Here is a 12,523-nt window from a genome sequence, read left to right on the forward strand (position 1 = left end):
TTTTAATTTCATTTTTTTTTTGTTTAATTTTTTTTCAATTTTGGAATATTTTCTTCTCTAAAACGGTTTTTTTTTTTTTTTTTTTTTTTTCACATATACGCATATATGTAGTAATATGCACGCAAATAAATAGTATGCATTTCGCGATATGTATTTCTTACTATAAGTATTCCAAATATGGATTTCGTAAATAAGTATATTATTATTGCGTATATATTATATGTAATATATATATCTTCTCTTCTTCCTTTTTTTTTTTTTTAATTTTAAAAAAAAGAAAAAAAAAGTGCCTAACATGCAATTTAAAAAATAAAATTTATAGCAATTTTTTTTTTTTATGCTATACTTGTATATATGTACAATATATAAAATATTACATAAACCATTGTAACGATTTTTTTTTTTTTTTTTGGGCTTTTTATGAGGTCTAATATCAATTGTATGCTTTTGCGCAGGCAGGGTTATTTATACATTTGACAATGCAGAACGTTATAGCAGCAAGTGGCATAAAAGGGCACATAAATATAAATGGTCATTTGGTCAATACAGTCACAATGACGCATATATATATATATATATAATATTATATATATTTTAGTACATTTGCAGTGTACTTTTACGTGCATCATTTAGCACTAGGGGACAACAAATTCCGTGATTTTTTTATCCATGTACGAATAAATATATAATTGCGCCTTTTTGCCTTTTGCTACACGTATAAAATATGGGCCATATGATGAGAAAAGAGTTCATGTAATATATAATGGTGCCCTTTTTGTACTTTCTGTGCTCTTTTACCCATGGGGATGGGGGGCCAATAAATTAATTTAATTTTTGCTATAACGAACGGTGGACGCAGCAAAGATGATATGAAATGAACAATTTCTTTTTGTTTTTTTTTTTTTTTTTAATTTTTTTTTTTTTTGTTGTTCCCTCTTTTCAAATTTAAAAAAATGGTAAATGGTTACGCGAATGAATTATTATTCCGAACTTGGGCAAGTGGAGTGGAGTGGAGTCCATTCTTCCATTGAAAATGGCGAGTCCTCGAAATGGCCACACGCGTCAGCGTTTATGCGTACATATATGTTAGTACTTTAGTACGCACAAACACTCGTGCCTGCAATGAGCCCTTTTTTTTAAGATTACGATGTTGGGCGGCAAAGTGGAAGCTGTGAATGCGTAGGTATTGAGACGATTTAAAATAATACTCAATGGAAGTGCTCAACGACAGCGCGCAGAGAGTAGTGGCAGCTTATTATGAGAGCTTCCAAGGGGGCTCGAAAAATTATTGGGGCCCTTCCCCGCTTTTTCATGCGTATTATTTGTCGAAATACAGACCATAGAAACTACTTTTTACAAATTCCTACCTCCTCATCGCGGTCGCATCGACGCGCAACTGCTAAAATTACAGCTTTCCACAAAAATAATGCGTCCGTGTATGTAGTGCTATGTAGTGCGCGAGTTCGAATATTTCCCCGTGTGATAAAGTGAAAACTAATAGCGTGGTACCAGAGAAGGCCCCCGTGCCTCGACTGTTGTCGCGTTGTTCATATGCCCAGGCGCATACGCACATGTGCCTTTCTGCACAGAGTGATATATATATATGTGCATGTATGTGCATATGTGCGTTTCTGAAATGACTCTAATGTATTTATATGATCACACGATCGCGACGTGCACGATGAAAGCCCCCCATGGAGACGCCCACAACTGCGTAGCGCACAAAATTAAGCAGCCTCTTCACTATGCTTAAAATGCATTAAATAGTTGTGCTCCTCTGCGTGTCTTCTTAAGCTTAAGTAAAAACAAATAAAGTGATGAGATTTGCAGTTCTCAACAAGGGGGGTGACTGTATACATAAAATATATTCTTTTTCTCCGAACTGTAGATTTTTTCCCACTTGAAGAAAATTATGGCATATTTTAATTTGGCCTGATGGCCATTTCCTATACATAGATGTAACTATTTTTTACTCTTTTTTTAAAAATGTTCGCGACGCGCAGGGTTATATATATACCTTCCCCTGTCCGTAAATCACCATGCGGTTGTTTGTGAGCTCATGCATTAAGGTTTTTTCTCCCGATATAAATTATTGCACATATTGGCGTATTGTCCATTTACGTTTTTCACCTCTCCAATGCGCTAACAACTGCAATGGAGCAACAAATAGCTGCTTCGTCGTTTTGGGCACGTACACTGGATAGCTTTCCCCCCTTGGCACAAAAATGGGCTCTACGTTCTGTTACAAATACACCTATTAAAGGTCTCCTCATAGCAATTTATGTGTATACATATACACGTATAGCTTATGTAACATTTTATCGGTCAAACTGCTATATATAACGGTGTGATTTCAACCACCCCCTCAAATGGCAATTCCAACCGTATTGTAATATATATCTTTTTGATACAAATTGTTCAAAAATGTGAATATGTCAGGGGGAAACACAAAACCTCGATATTATGTCCACTTTAGTTGTGTATTTTTTCTACGCAGTACATAAGACTGTTTCGTTATTTTGGTTTCCTCTGGTTGATAAGAAGAAAAGCGTTTTCACTCAGTTTTGTCTTCGTTACTCTTGGGTAAGCACCTATACAAAGGCCGAACACATACGTACACACATGTGCGCAATTATGTTCGTCAGGAAAATATCGTTAACTACTTCAAGCGGATAAGCGCAACAACCTTGGGGGCAGTAAAAATGGGAAAGGTTAAATGTTTCCCGAATAATCAAAAATTTACGCCAAGTGGAAAGTAGCGCTAAAACGGGCATCAGTGCACACAGATATATATATTTATAAATACACACGTATGTATGTACACCCGTGGCAGATCTACAGTCTGTATGCACCTCGTATGTACGTACGAAATGAAAAGAAAGGCAGTACTCTATCACTTGTTACACGTTAACAGTCGTACTGTGAGAGTTTACAAAAAAAAAATTTACTCCAAATGAGGCGAGATATAAATATCTTCAAAGAATTATCATTTTAAAAGGCGGAAAATTACATACATTTCGTAATTTGGCTATCGTAAAATGTACAAGGTGAATTCACAAAAGGAAATTACAAAACAGTGCTTCGTACATAGGTGAACACTCTTCGTTATATTTTAGCATAACTGCTTTTATTTCACGTTGCTGCTTTTTAAAAGGGAAAAAAAATTCATTTTGTCTTTACGAGATTCTTCCCCTGACGACAAAGCACTACATCAATTCGCGCAGTTAACATAGAAGAGGAAAATAAAATAAAAAAATAATATAATATAATATAAAATGATAAAACGCAGTATATCCACAAAATAGCAATGGAATAACTTTAGCGTGCATGAAAAGGCAACTTCTGAAATTGCTGTAAGGAATGCAGAATAGCGTAACAGAAGACAAAACTGCGTTCTATGTTTTGAATGAACGTTTAGCATTCTCGCTACATACACACATGGGAAAAAGAAACGCACAATATGAATGTGCCGCTCTCAAAAAAAAGGCTCCTCCAACGGGCGTTCTCCCTGTATGCGTTGCGCGTATTTGCCTTAAAAATGTGTCCACTGATCAGGCGGATGCCAACTGGGAAGGTAAAAAACACGCAAAACAAGTCCGCGTCCGCTAGGGGAAAAAAGGAAAAACGACTCCCCCCAAAAAAAAATATCCGTATCATAGGAATATTTTCTTTACAGGATTGCTCATTATCAAAAGGAGATAACCTTCGAAATGAACTAAGTCCTACCCCACATAAGCATCGAAGGTTAGAACAGCTCGTCCCTAATCGCGCACTCTTCTACATCTCCATTTTTTAATTTTTTGGAGAAACACGTTACGCAGGGGAAACTTAAAGTGTACCTCCGTAATGCGTATCAATCCAGGTGTTATCCGTCTGCTTGTAAGTGTCTATATACCATCCGAGACAGCTTCGTTCGTGAAAATTGTTGATCAAGCGAAATGGGAGTTAGGCTACGGACGGGCATATTATCCGCTCAAGCCAGGTTGATTGAATTTTTTTTTTGTACAACGTCTCTATTGTTTTCCGACCACAATGGCACGTGCTTAACAAGTGCGCACAATTGTGGCAAAATTTGCTGCCACCTGACATGCCATTTTTGCACTAAAAAGAAAATGTAAAATTATGGGATAAGTATCTTGCCGCAGTTCATGTATATATGAAAAGTTTAAAATAGGCTCTCCCCGTTCGCTCTTCGCACAGTAGTAGTGCAACGACAACGCATGGTCTGAATTTCCCCCAATAGGAATTATATATAGGGCAATCGAACAAGGGGACTTATAACCAACTTCTCCCATTTATATCGTTTAATCTGTGAAGTTTCGCTACACGGAACTATTGCGTCAAAAAGTATAGGAAGGAAAAAAAAAATAAATCCACACGGGGAGAAAAAATCAATTATGATGCACAAACAATTTAGCCAAATGCTGTAACCCTCTTCTACCTATATGTGTAGTACTAATCGAGGTGATAAAAAAAGTTATTAAATCGAAGAAAAATGAAATGCGTCACTTAGGATGTGCGTCACACATTCCTACAACGTGCGGATAATAGCTCAAGCTGAGCGTAATTAGCTTAGATGGATAGTATATCTACCACTAGCGATCAGTTCCTATTAATCTACGCTATAAACACGATTGGGGTGGTGGCCCGTTCGTACCAAACGACAAAAGCGTAAATGTGCCAGTAATAATATAAAATGTGCTCTTTAAATATACGAAAGGAAAATAATAAGTACCCACCTCCATCACAGGGAATTATATAATACCTGAGAAGCCCTCACGCCTTGCTGCCTAACAAATTGACACGGGAAATGGCAGAATTTACGGGCAGTTACTACTATACAAAAGTATAGGAGGTACGTACAGAAAAGCAGCAGCACCATACAACGAACTGCAACACCTATTCTCCTACTACATTATTTTTGCCAATTTCGAGGTGAATAAACCCATTATACGTTGGGAGGAGAGCGTAAAATAAGCGAATAAATAAAGTAAATGCCTCAGAAACAATACTTAATTTACTTATGCTGAATTTTCCTTGCTATACATTTTTCCCATAAAAAGATAACAGAATTTTACGCAAACGGTAAAAAGAATCTGACTCCAATTTTATATTTTGCCAAACTGATTCTTTTTAAGGCAACATAAAAAAAAACCTAAGTTCCTTTCACTTATTAATTTTTTCCTGCGACGATAGCGCAAAAAAAGAGAGAGATAGGAATGAAAAAGGAGAAAAAATAATTATCCCCAGTAATATCCGTCACCAATTTTTATGTGCATATTTAACGCGCTGCCGCGCTTCAAGGTCATGTAAAAGATTGATTCGTTATTTTTGTTGGAGGATGGCATACTCATAAGATGAAATATGCCACGGGCAAAAATTTTGCTGTTAGCACCTTCCATGTGGAAAGTCTATAGCTCATCACAGTCAGCTGAGTGCAATGCTCTGCTCCGAACTACGCCAGGGTAATTCGTGAGCTACCCCAAACGACAGCCAGGTAAGTTAAATTTTAATTGGGCCTCTTTTTCACTGTGTTATTTTTTCCATGCTGAAATTGTACTTCATCGGTTCGCATTAGGAAAGTTCTCTGCTCATTGCCTTTTTTCGAGGCAAAGCGGATCAGCTCTGTTTCGCTTTTTTTTAAATAATTTTTTATTCCTATTGGTAAATGGTGTTCTTCTCTCATTCGATAATTTCGTTTTTTTTTACTTTTTTGTCATAAAAGGGTACGCGTAATGGGTGCATTTTTGCAGTGCTTCTACGCTGCACGCTTCTCATGTTGGTTCTTTTTTTCTTCTTCTTTTTTTGTTCTTCTCCTCTGAGAGAACACCTTTTTTTACGCATGAAAAAGTGACCGTTGGGTCATTTTGTTACGTAAGGGAATGTGGAAAGGTAGTATGAATCGAAACGTGGATAAATAGGCAAGCACCCTCATATCCGCATTTGCAACTAAAATGGGGTGTTACATGAGTGGGAGCAAAGTGGTAAAAAAGGTGCACCTCGAACAAGGACATTTATAAAGTGAAGATAGACTGTCGCCGCGATCTTATATGCACTCATTCTACATTCACATAAGGATGTTACGCATAATTTGTGCTCGTATGTTCCCATTTTGTTACGCCTCTTCTATCATATTTTTACCGTTCCAAGTGGGATAAAGTGGAAGATTTACGCAGAGGCGTTTCCCTCCGTTTGTGCAATTCTGCCTGCGAGCGTTGTTAAGAAGGAGCGGGGGAAATGTGCTATAAAAATGAATCCTGCAAAGGGGAAGTGATTCGTATTTTTTTTTTTTTTCTCACAAAAAGGAGGCATCTCTTTCTGTGCGAAGTGTATCTTAGGTAGACCACAGATATGTCATATCCTGACAACCGGATTGTTCACGCCCCCCCGCCTTTTATTTACTCCAAGTGAGCATATGGTCTCAAACTGTTATGACCTATCACTATTACACAAAAAGTGTGACGTTAGCGTGGCGTTACACGTTAGGGGCAAGCAAAATCTCCTACTCCAAATTTAGAACTGCATACATATAGTAAGCACGTCTTCCTCAAATGAATAAAAACTTCGCGCAAATATTGGAGGATTTTATGTCGGATGGGAATAGAAAACACAGAGGGCATGGTGATGACGACACGAATGGGGAAAACATCCCACAGTTTATCAAACAGGACGGAAGCAACTTGTTCAAAGATGATATAGGAAAAAAATTCGAAAAAAAAAACTTTTTCAAATATACAGAATATTCATTAAGTAGCCTCTACATGTCAGACAATCAAATTCCCTTAGAAGAAGATCCCAAATTTGAAACGTTTATAAATATAATAACCAAAGCATCAGATGTTAATAACGAATATAAGTGGGTTGATGATTATTTCAAATTTGAGGTGAAAGAAGAATTGAATATATTAACACCCCAATCGCAAGACAGAGATTTTTTGTTTAGGAAATATTTACAGCCAAATCAGTTAAAAAATATTTGCCTACTACGAAAATATGAACAAGCAGCCATTTCAAAAACGCCGGAAAAAAATAAAGTGGATGCGAAAATTGTGTCTGAGTATATTGTTCACGATAGTTACAGGCAAATAATGAAGGCACTAAATTTCAAATTGAGTCACAGGATTTTTACACAAGCACGTATTTTTCACAGTAAATATGGAAACAGCGATCATATAATCATACTGGTCTTGCGGCATTACAAGGATGAGAATTTTCTCCATCCACTTTTTCACGACAGGGCACTGGTTCAAATAAAGTCCTATTTAAATGATAATAAATACGCCGATATGACTCAGAAGAATTTGCTAAACTACACAGAGATTTTCAAGCCGTACGTCTCACTGAGAAAAGTGGACAACAACTTCGTGGAGCAAATTAAGGACAGGTATTACGGCGCCTTTTAGATGCTTCAGTAGTGGGAAACTACGCTGGTCGTAAGCGCCCCCGCACGGTTTTATCCGTCGACCCATGTATGCATGGATATATGTATCGATATATGTATGCCTGCAAAGAAGGGAGCGTGTCTCTTGGTCCATTTAACCGGCATTCCGCAGCGCGTTTTTTTCGAGTGCCCAGCTTCTTCATAAGGAGCACCCAGCTTGGCTCTTTTTTCGAACCACTTGTTTGTGCACAACATCGTGTTTTTGTGGGGGGTCATTTTTAGTGTTTTTACCCGTCAGATCCCCCTCACGTGCTTCCTTCGAATCACCCCTACTCGCACGAGCGTATGTGCCATTTCTGTCTAATTTCCACGTGATGGGGGATTCGCCACTTCCTCCTGCATACATGTGTCATCCTCCACCGTGGTGTCCATCCCAATCGGCACGGTGTTAGTTTCTATGGTGGAGTACAATTTGGGTGCGTCAAAATTGTGTGCCATGTCGTTTACGTCATGTTCATCTTCCGAACTTTCGAACTCTTCGCATATTTCGAAAATGTCTCTGATTAAGGAGGTACACATAAAAATGCATTATGTCATGTGTAGGGTTCCGCTTTTGATGGGCACAGTTAAAATTACCTGCACAGTATGCACAGTTTGCACAGTTTGCACAATTTGCACAATTTGCCCGATTTGCACTATTTGCCCGATTTGTACTATTTGCGCGAGCATTTTGTGTGTACTATCATTTGCTGCATTTTTGCGTATGTGGGCATACCCCCCGTCGGCGTTTTTCCAAAACTGATAGCAACTTTCAGCATCAGACAAGGTGGAATTGGAGAAGACTTCATCTTCTTCACACATGGAAGTTTCTCTCCTCTCGCTCGACTTTACGGAGGTGTCATTTTTTTGGATCTCCGCCTTCTTTAAATACATGGTGTGAGCCCATTCGATTTATGTACGCCAAAAAAATACACTCTTAGCAGTCCCCTTGGGTGAAATGCTTCTACTAGCGATTTTGTGAGCTATACTCAGCTTTTGTTTTTACCAATTGGAGTTTGCTCACACGTGTAAATAGGCTAAGCGCAGGAATTGGAGCAGCTTGGTGGAATTTTTTTTTTTTCCTCGTAGTGTTTACAAATGTGATAAGCACACCGTGTTTGTCCACTTTCACACTTTGCATTTTTTTTTTATGTTAAAAGCTTATGTCAATGATTTTATATGCCTAGTGAGCCTACTTGCACATCTGGAGCGCCGCCGTGAAAGGCAAGCTCCCCACCCTCCCCGTGCAGGCGCGCCGTCTCCCCATTTTGAACGCAGCGTAGGCATAAATCACCCCCTTGTAAAAGAATTAAATTAAAATGAGAAATGTGCGAGATAGCCAAACTATGTCGTTTCAGAGGGGTGAAACATGTGGGGGCGCAGAAAAGTCTTAAAAATGGGAAAAATATGAAGAACACGGAAAACATGGAAAACACGGAAGAGCAAAAAAACGTGAATGGCGTGAATGACGCGAATGAAAGGCGAATGGAACGGAGCAACTGCACACAAAGCAGATACCAAATGGAGCAAACCCGGGATTATAAATCCAACAAGCTCGACTCAAAACGATGACTTAAAAACCGCGTAGCGTAAAGGAGCAAAGATGGAGCTGCGGACAAACGCAACAGTGAAAACGAAGCCGGTGTAGTAGTGATGTAAATTCGAACAACCTCACGAATTGCACCAGAGGAAAGTTCGTCGTTTACCGCTCTGCTTAGTGTCATCCCGGGCGAGCTGCATGTCATGGCCCCTCCGCTTTTCCTGCCTCATTTGCCTTAACTTCCCCGTCGGCAACTGGTTCCGCGGCTGAAGGCTCGACGCCCGCTGCGGGTGCCTTCTCAGCAACCTCCCCCTTCTTCTCATCTTCAGAAAGCTTCTGCCTCAGAAGAGCCACTTCCTTATCCACGTTCTCTATGTTTTCCCTAAGCAGTTGTATACTTCGTGTGAGAGCCTCAAATAATATCTTGAAATCTTTTATATCTAAACTGAAGGTGTGAATAATTTTCTGCATTTCCGACACATTGTTTGCCGTTTCTTCGGACTCCTTTTTCACTTCAAGGACATAGTTGGAAAATCTCTTTATCTCATTTCTCATAGTCATAATAGACACACTTGTGCATAGAGGTGCAAACCTACACACATTTGAGGTGGGGTCGTTGTTAGCATTTTTGCCTCCGAAAAGAAAGAAAGCCTTTGTCAATGAATGCAAATTTAACGTACCATAATCGTAACAATTATGAATCTGCTTGGATGCTATCTGACAGTTAAACCAACAATTGGAAGGTATATCATATACATACAAATCGGGAATGGAATAATTTGAAAACCACCCAGAACATAACCCACCACTGATCCACATATTCTTATCAATAATAACAGCTCCATGTTTCCACCTAGGACAAGGGGCTTCCCCAGAGGAATTCTTCACCATTGTCCAGTTCTCATGGTTGAAATTATATACCCATAATTCATCTGTTGGTGTCCCTTTATTTGTCGTGTCCCCTCCAAACAGATAGAGAAATTTATAATTGATATTATCTTTTGTAACTCTATCTAGCCAAACTATGGAAGAAAAGACTCTTCCCGATGGACATATCCCTTTATGCTTTATTTCTGACCATTCTCCACCAATAAATTTATGACCCGTATTTAACAATTCATTATTTCTGTTCAATCCTCCCCAAATAACGGTCGTATAAGTACTAGAGCAAAAGGTGTAAGAATGCCCATATCTTGTTCCTGGAATGGACTCTAATTTGTAGGTATACTTAGACCATGTATCTTCCATAAAGTCATACATGTAGCAATCTTTTGCCAGTACATTTGGCCCACATAATCCTCCAAATAACAATAACGATGGGTTGTTATTAATATTGTATGTTAATGTCATAGACGAATAGGCTCTTTTCCCTGGATTTACACTCAACTTTTTAGATGTAAATGTGTTGAGGCCATAAGTAAATGTTAGAAATTCGTCCAGATATTCATTTTTCGAATTGATTCCCCCGTATATGAAGAACTCATTCTCGTATTCTACTATAGAGTGGCCATACTTTTTTGTAAACACTTTATTATCATGATAAATATGCGACAGAAAAAATTCTGGTGGGGACATGACACAATCCGCTACTCTTGAGTTGGGGCTGGGAGTGGAACTGGGTTTCCCTTCTTCATTCAGCTTAGAGGAACTATATAAATTTTTGAACGATTTGGATTCATTTCCAACTAGCATATTATCATCTTGAGACCCCTTTTTCGTCACGCCACTTTTTGATGATGCGAATGTTCCTGACTTTTGAATAGATAATTTTCCATTCACGTCCAAAGCATTGTCAACGCTTCGCATGCTGCTGTTTTTGCTGAACATCTCCGCTTTGTCTGTCGTGTAGTTCTGTGAGAGAGTGGAGTTTTTGGACTTTTTCTTTTTGAAGAATTTCTTTTGCTTTTCATTTTCGGAAAACTCCTCAGTTTCGGAAAAGTCTGATATATCCGACATTTTGCTGATGGGGAGACAGGGTGATATGATTGCAATTCGTCGTGCTATATTCGGCTGCTATTGGTATGGCGGTTTATCCAAAACGCTGCAGCAGTTCTTTTCGAAAAAACGATACTATTGGCCCTATTACTCTTTCTTTTGATGGTGAACGGAAGAAAACCTTGTGTCGTTGGAAAAATTCACTCATTAAGAGTCTCCTAACACGAGATTTAGCTGCAGCTTGTGAGAAATAAGCAAATTCGGCCTGTTTGTTGTTACCTTTCCTTCTGCATTTGATCGTTCATATGTACTTATTCAGACATGTTTACGCATTTATCGCGTTTTCTCCAACTTGGGTATTTAATCGCAGTGTCCAATTTGTAGGAGAAATATTGGGAGATCAAAACAGCAAAACTTTTTTTTAAAACAAGTTCACTGTTGTCATACCCTTTAAAAATGAAAGGGAGGCCAAATAAACTTACAAAGAAAAATGGCACATGAGAAAAAAATAATATTGGGGCACAATTGAGGGGGGTAAACACTCATCCGATAAACACACATATATATTTGCCCATATATGCACACTTTTAAGAGAACATATAAAAGACAACAAATTTTACAACACTTAAAAAAGATTACGTAAAAAAAAAAAAAAAAAACGCATAATGAGCCTCACATAATTACGAAAAAATGTTACACACATTAAGTGAGAATAAAAACGAAAGCGTAATTTTAACAACAGGCATTTTTTAACCATGCAAATATTTATGAATACATGTATGGTAGTAAAAAAAAAAAATCCATTTCGCACATAACAGCTAGCTTTTTACACACATTTCAAAGTTTTTTTTTTTTTTTTTCTCCCATCCTGTTTTACTTTTTCGTTTTAACAACATATATATTCGAATAAAATGAAGTCATGTGAACATTTTTAAAAATGTACATTCACATGCCGCATTTGTGAAAACCTCATTCTTACGCCTTTGTTTTGAGAAAAAAGCTCTACATTTTGAATAAACATCAAATTTGTAAAAAAAAAAAAAAAAAAAAGGGGACAAGTACCTATTGCATACTCTTATAATCAATATAGAGCCTTAATAAGCGCTGTACAACAGAGTCATTATGTAGAGGTTGTGAGGAACAGTCACACGCGCAAATTTAGGCATATCTTTTGGCGCGCATAAAACTGTACAAAAACAGAAAAATGAAAAGGAATGTATTCATTTAAAATAAAAAAAATCACGTTGAGGTGTTAAGAGGTTGAGTTGTTAAAGCTTGAATTACGTGTTAAATATGAATCTTCGACGTAGTTTATTTTTTGCAACTCCCTTTTGCATTCCTTTGCATGTCAACATAAATGTAAGACAGCTCAGCTTGTCAATATGGTGGAAAACATGAAGGCACAGTATGGCAAATAGGTTAAATCTGTCGCAAAAAAAAGGGATGTCCGTAATCAAAATGCTTAATTAAAATGGTACAGGCGGAAAAAATGTATACATATATGTATATGCACATCTACACTTTTTCTTAACTACGCAGAACATGCTTTACAGCACGTGTTTGAAAAAAAAAAGTTCCGCGCAAACAATTCGGGCTTATTTTGGGAACACTTAACCATGTTCATTCGG

At 37.9% G+C, this 12,523-nt stretch overlaps 3 protein-coding genes across 3 annotated transcripts; 1 reads left to right on the forward strand and 2 right to left on the reverse strand.

The window, feature by feature from the left end:
- Positions 1-6,551: 6,551 nt before the first annotated feature.
- PCYB_143980 (hypothetical protein) lies at positions 6,552-7,437 on the forward strand (the record flags this gene model as incomplete). Its single annotated transcript, XM_004224869.1, has 2 exons — positions 6,552-7,384; positions 7,413-7,437. 2 exons carry the CDS (start codon positions 6,552-6,554, stop codon positions 7,435-7,437), a joined length of 858 nt encoding a protein of 285 aa, XP_004224917.1.
- Positions 7,438-7,643: 206 nt separating this feature from the next.
- Positions 7,644-8,547, reverse strand: PCYB_143990 (hypothetical protein). Its single transcript, XM_004224870.1, has 2 exons — positions 8,157-8,547; positions 7,644-7,940 (listed from the first exon to the last, which is right to left on the reverse strand). Exons 1-2 carry the CDS (start codon positions 8,312-8,314, stop codon positions 7,742-7,744), a joined length of 357 nt encoding a protein of 118 aa, XP_004224918.1. The 5' UTR covers positions 8,315-8,547; the 3' UTR covers positions 7,644-7,741.
- A 614-nt stretch (positions 8,548-9,161) lies between these two features.
- Positions 9,162-11,601, reverse strand: PCYB_144000 (hypothetical protein; the record flags this gene model as incomplete). Its single annotated transcript, XM_004224871.1, has 3 exons — positions 11,248-11,601; positions 9,717-11,135; positions 9,162-9,677 (listed from the first exon to the last, which is right to left on the reverse strand). Exons 2-3 carry the CDS (start codon positions 10,914-10,916, stop codon positions 9,162-9,164), a joined length of 1,716 nt encoding a protein of 571 aa, XP_004224919.1. The 5' UTR covers positions 10,917-11,135; positions 11,248-11,601.
- Between the last annotated feature and the right edge of the window lie 922 nt (positions 11,602-12,523).

Source organism: Plasmodium cynomolgi, chromosome 14, assembly GCF_000321355.1.
Source record: "Plasmodium cynomolgi strain B DNA, chromosome 14, whole genome shotgun sequence".
NCBI classification, from domain to species: Eukaryota; Apicomplexa; class Aconoidasida; order Haemosporida; family Plasmodiidae; genus Plasmodium; species Plasmodium cynomolgi.

Bases quoted from the DNA above. Each gene is read 5' to 3' on its own strand.
- PCYB_143990 (XM_004224870.1), bottom strand. From the start codon at position 8,314: ATGTATTTAAAGAAGGCGGAGATCCAAAAAAATGACACCTCCGTAAAG. The intron at 7,941-8,156 runs GTATGCCCACAT...CTCCTTAATCAG, and splicing joins TGGAAAAACGCCGACGGGGG to AGACATTTTCGAAATATGCG.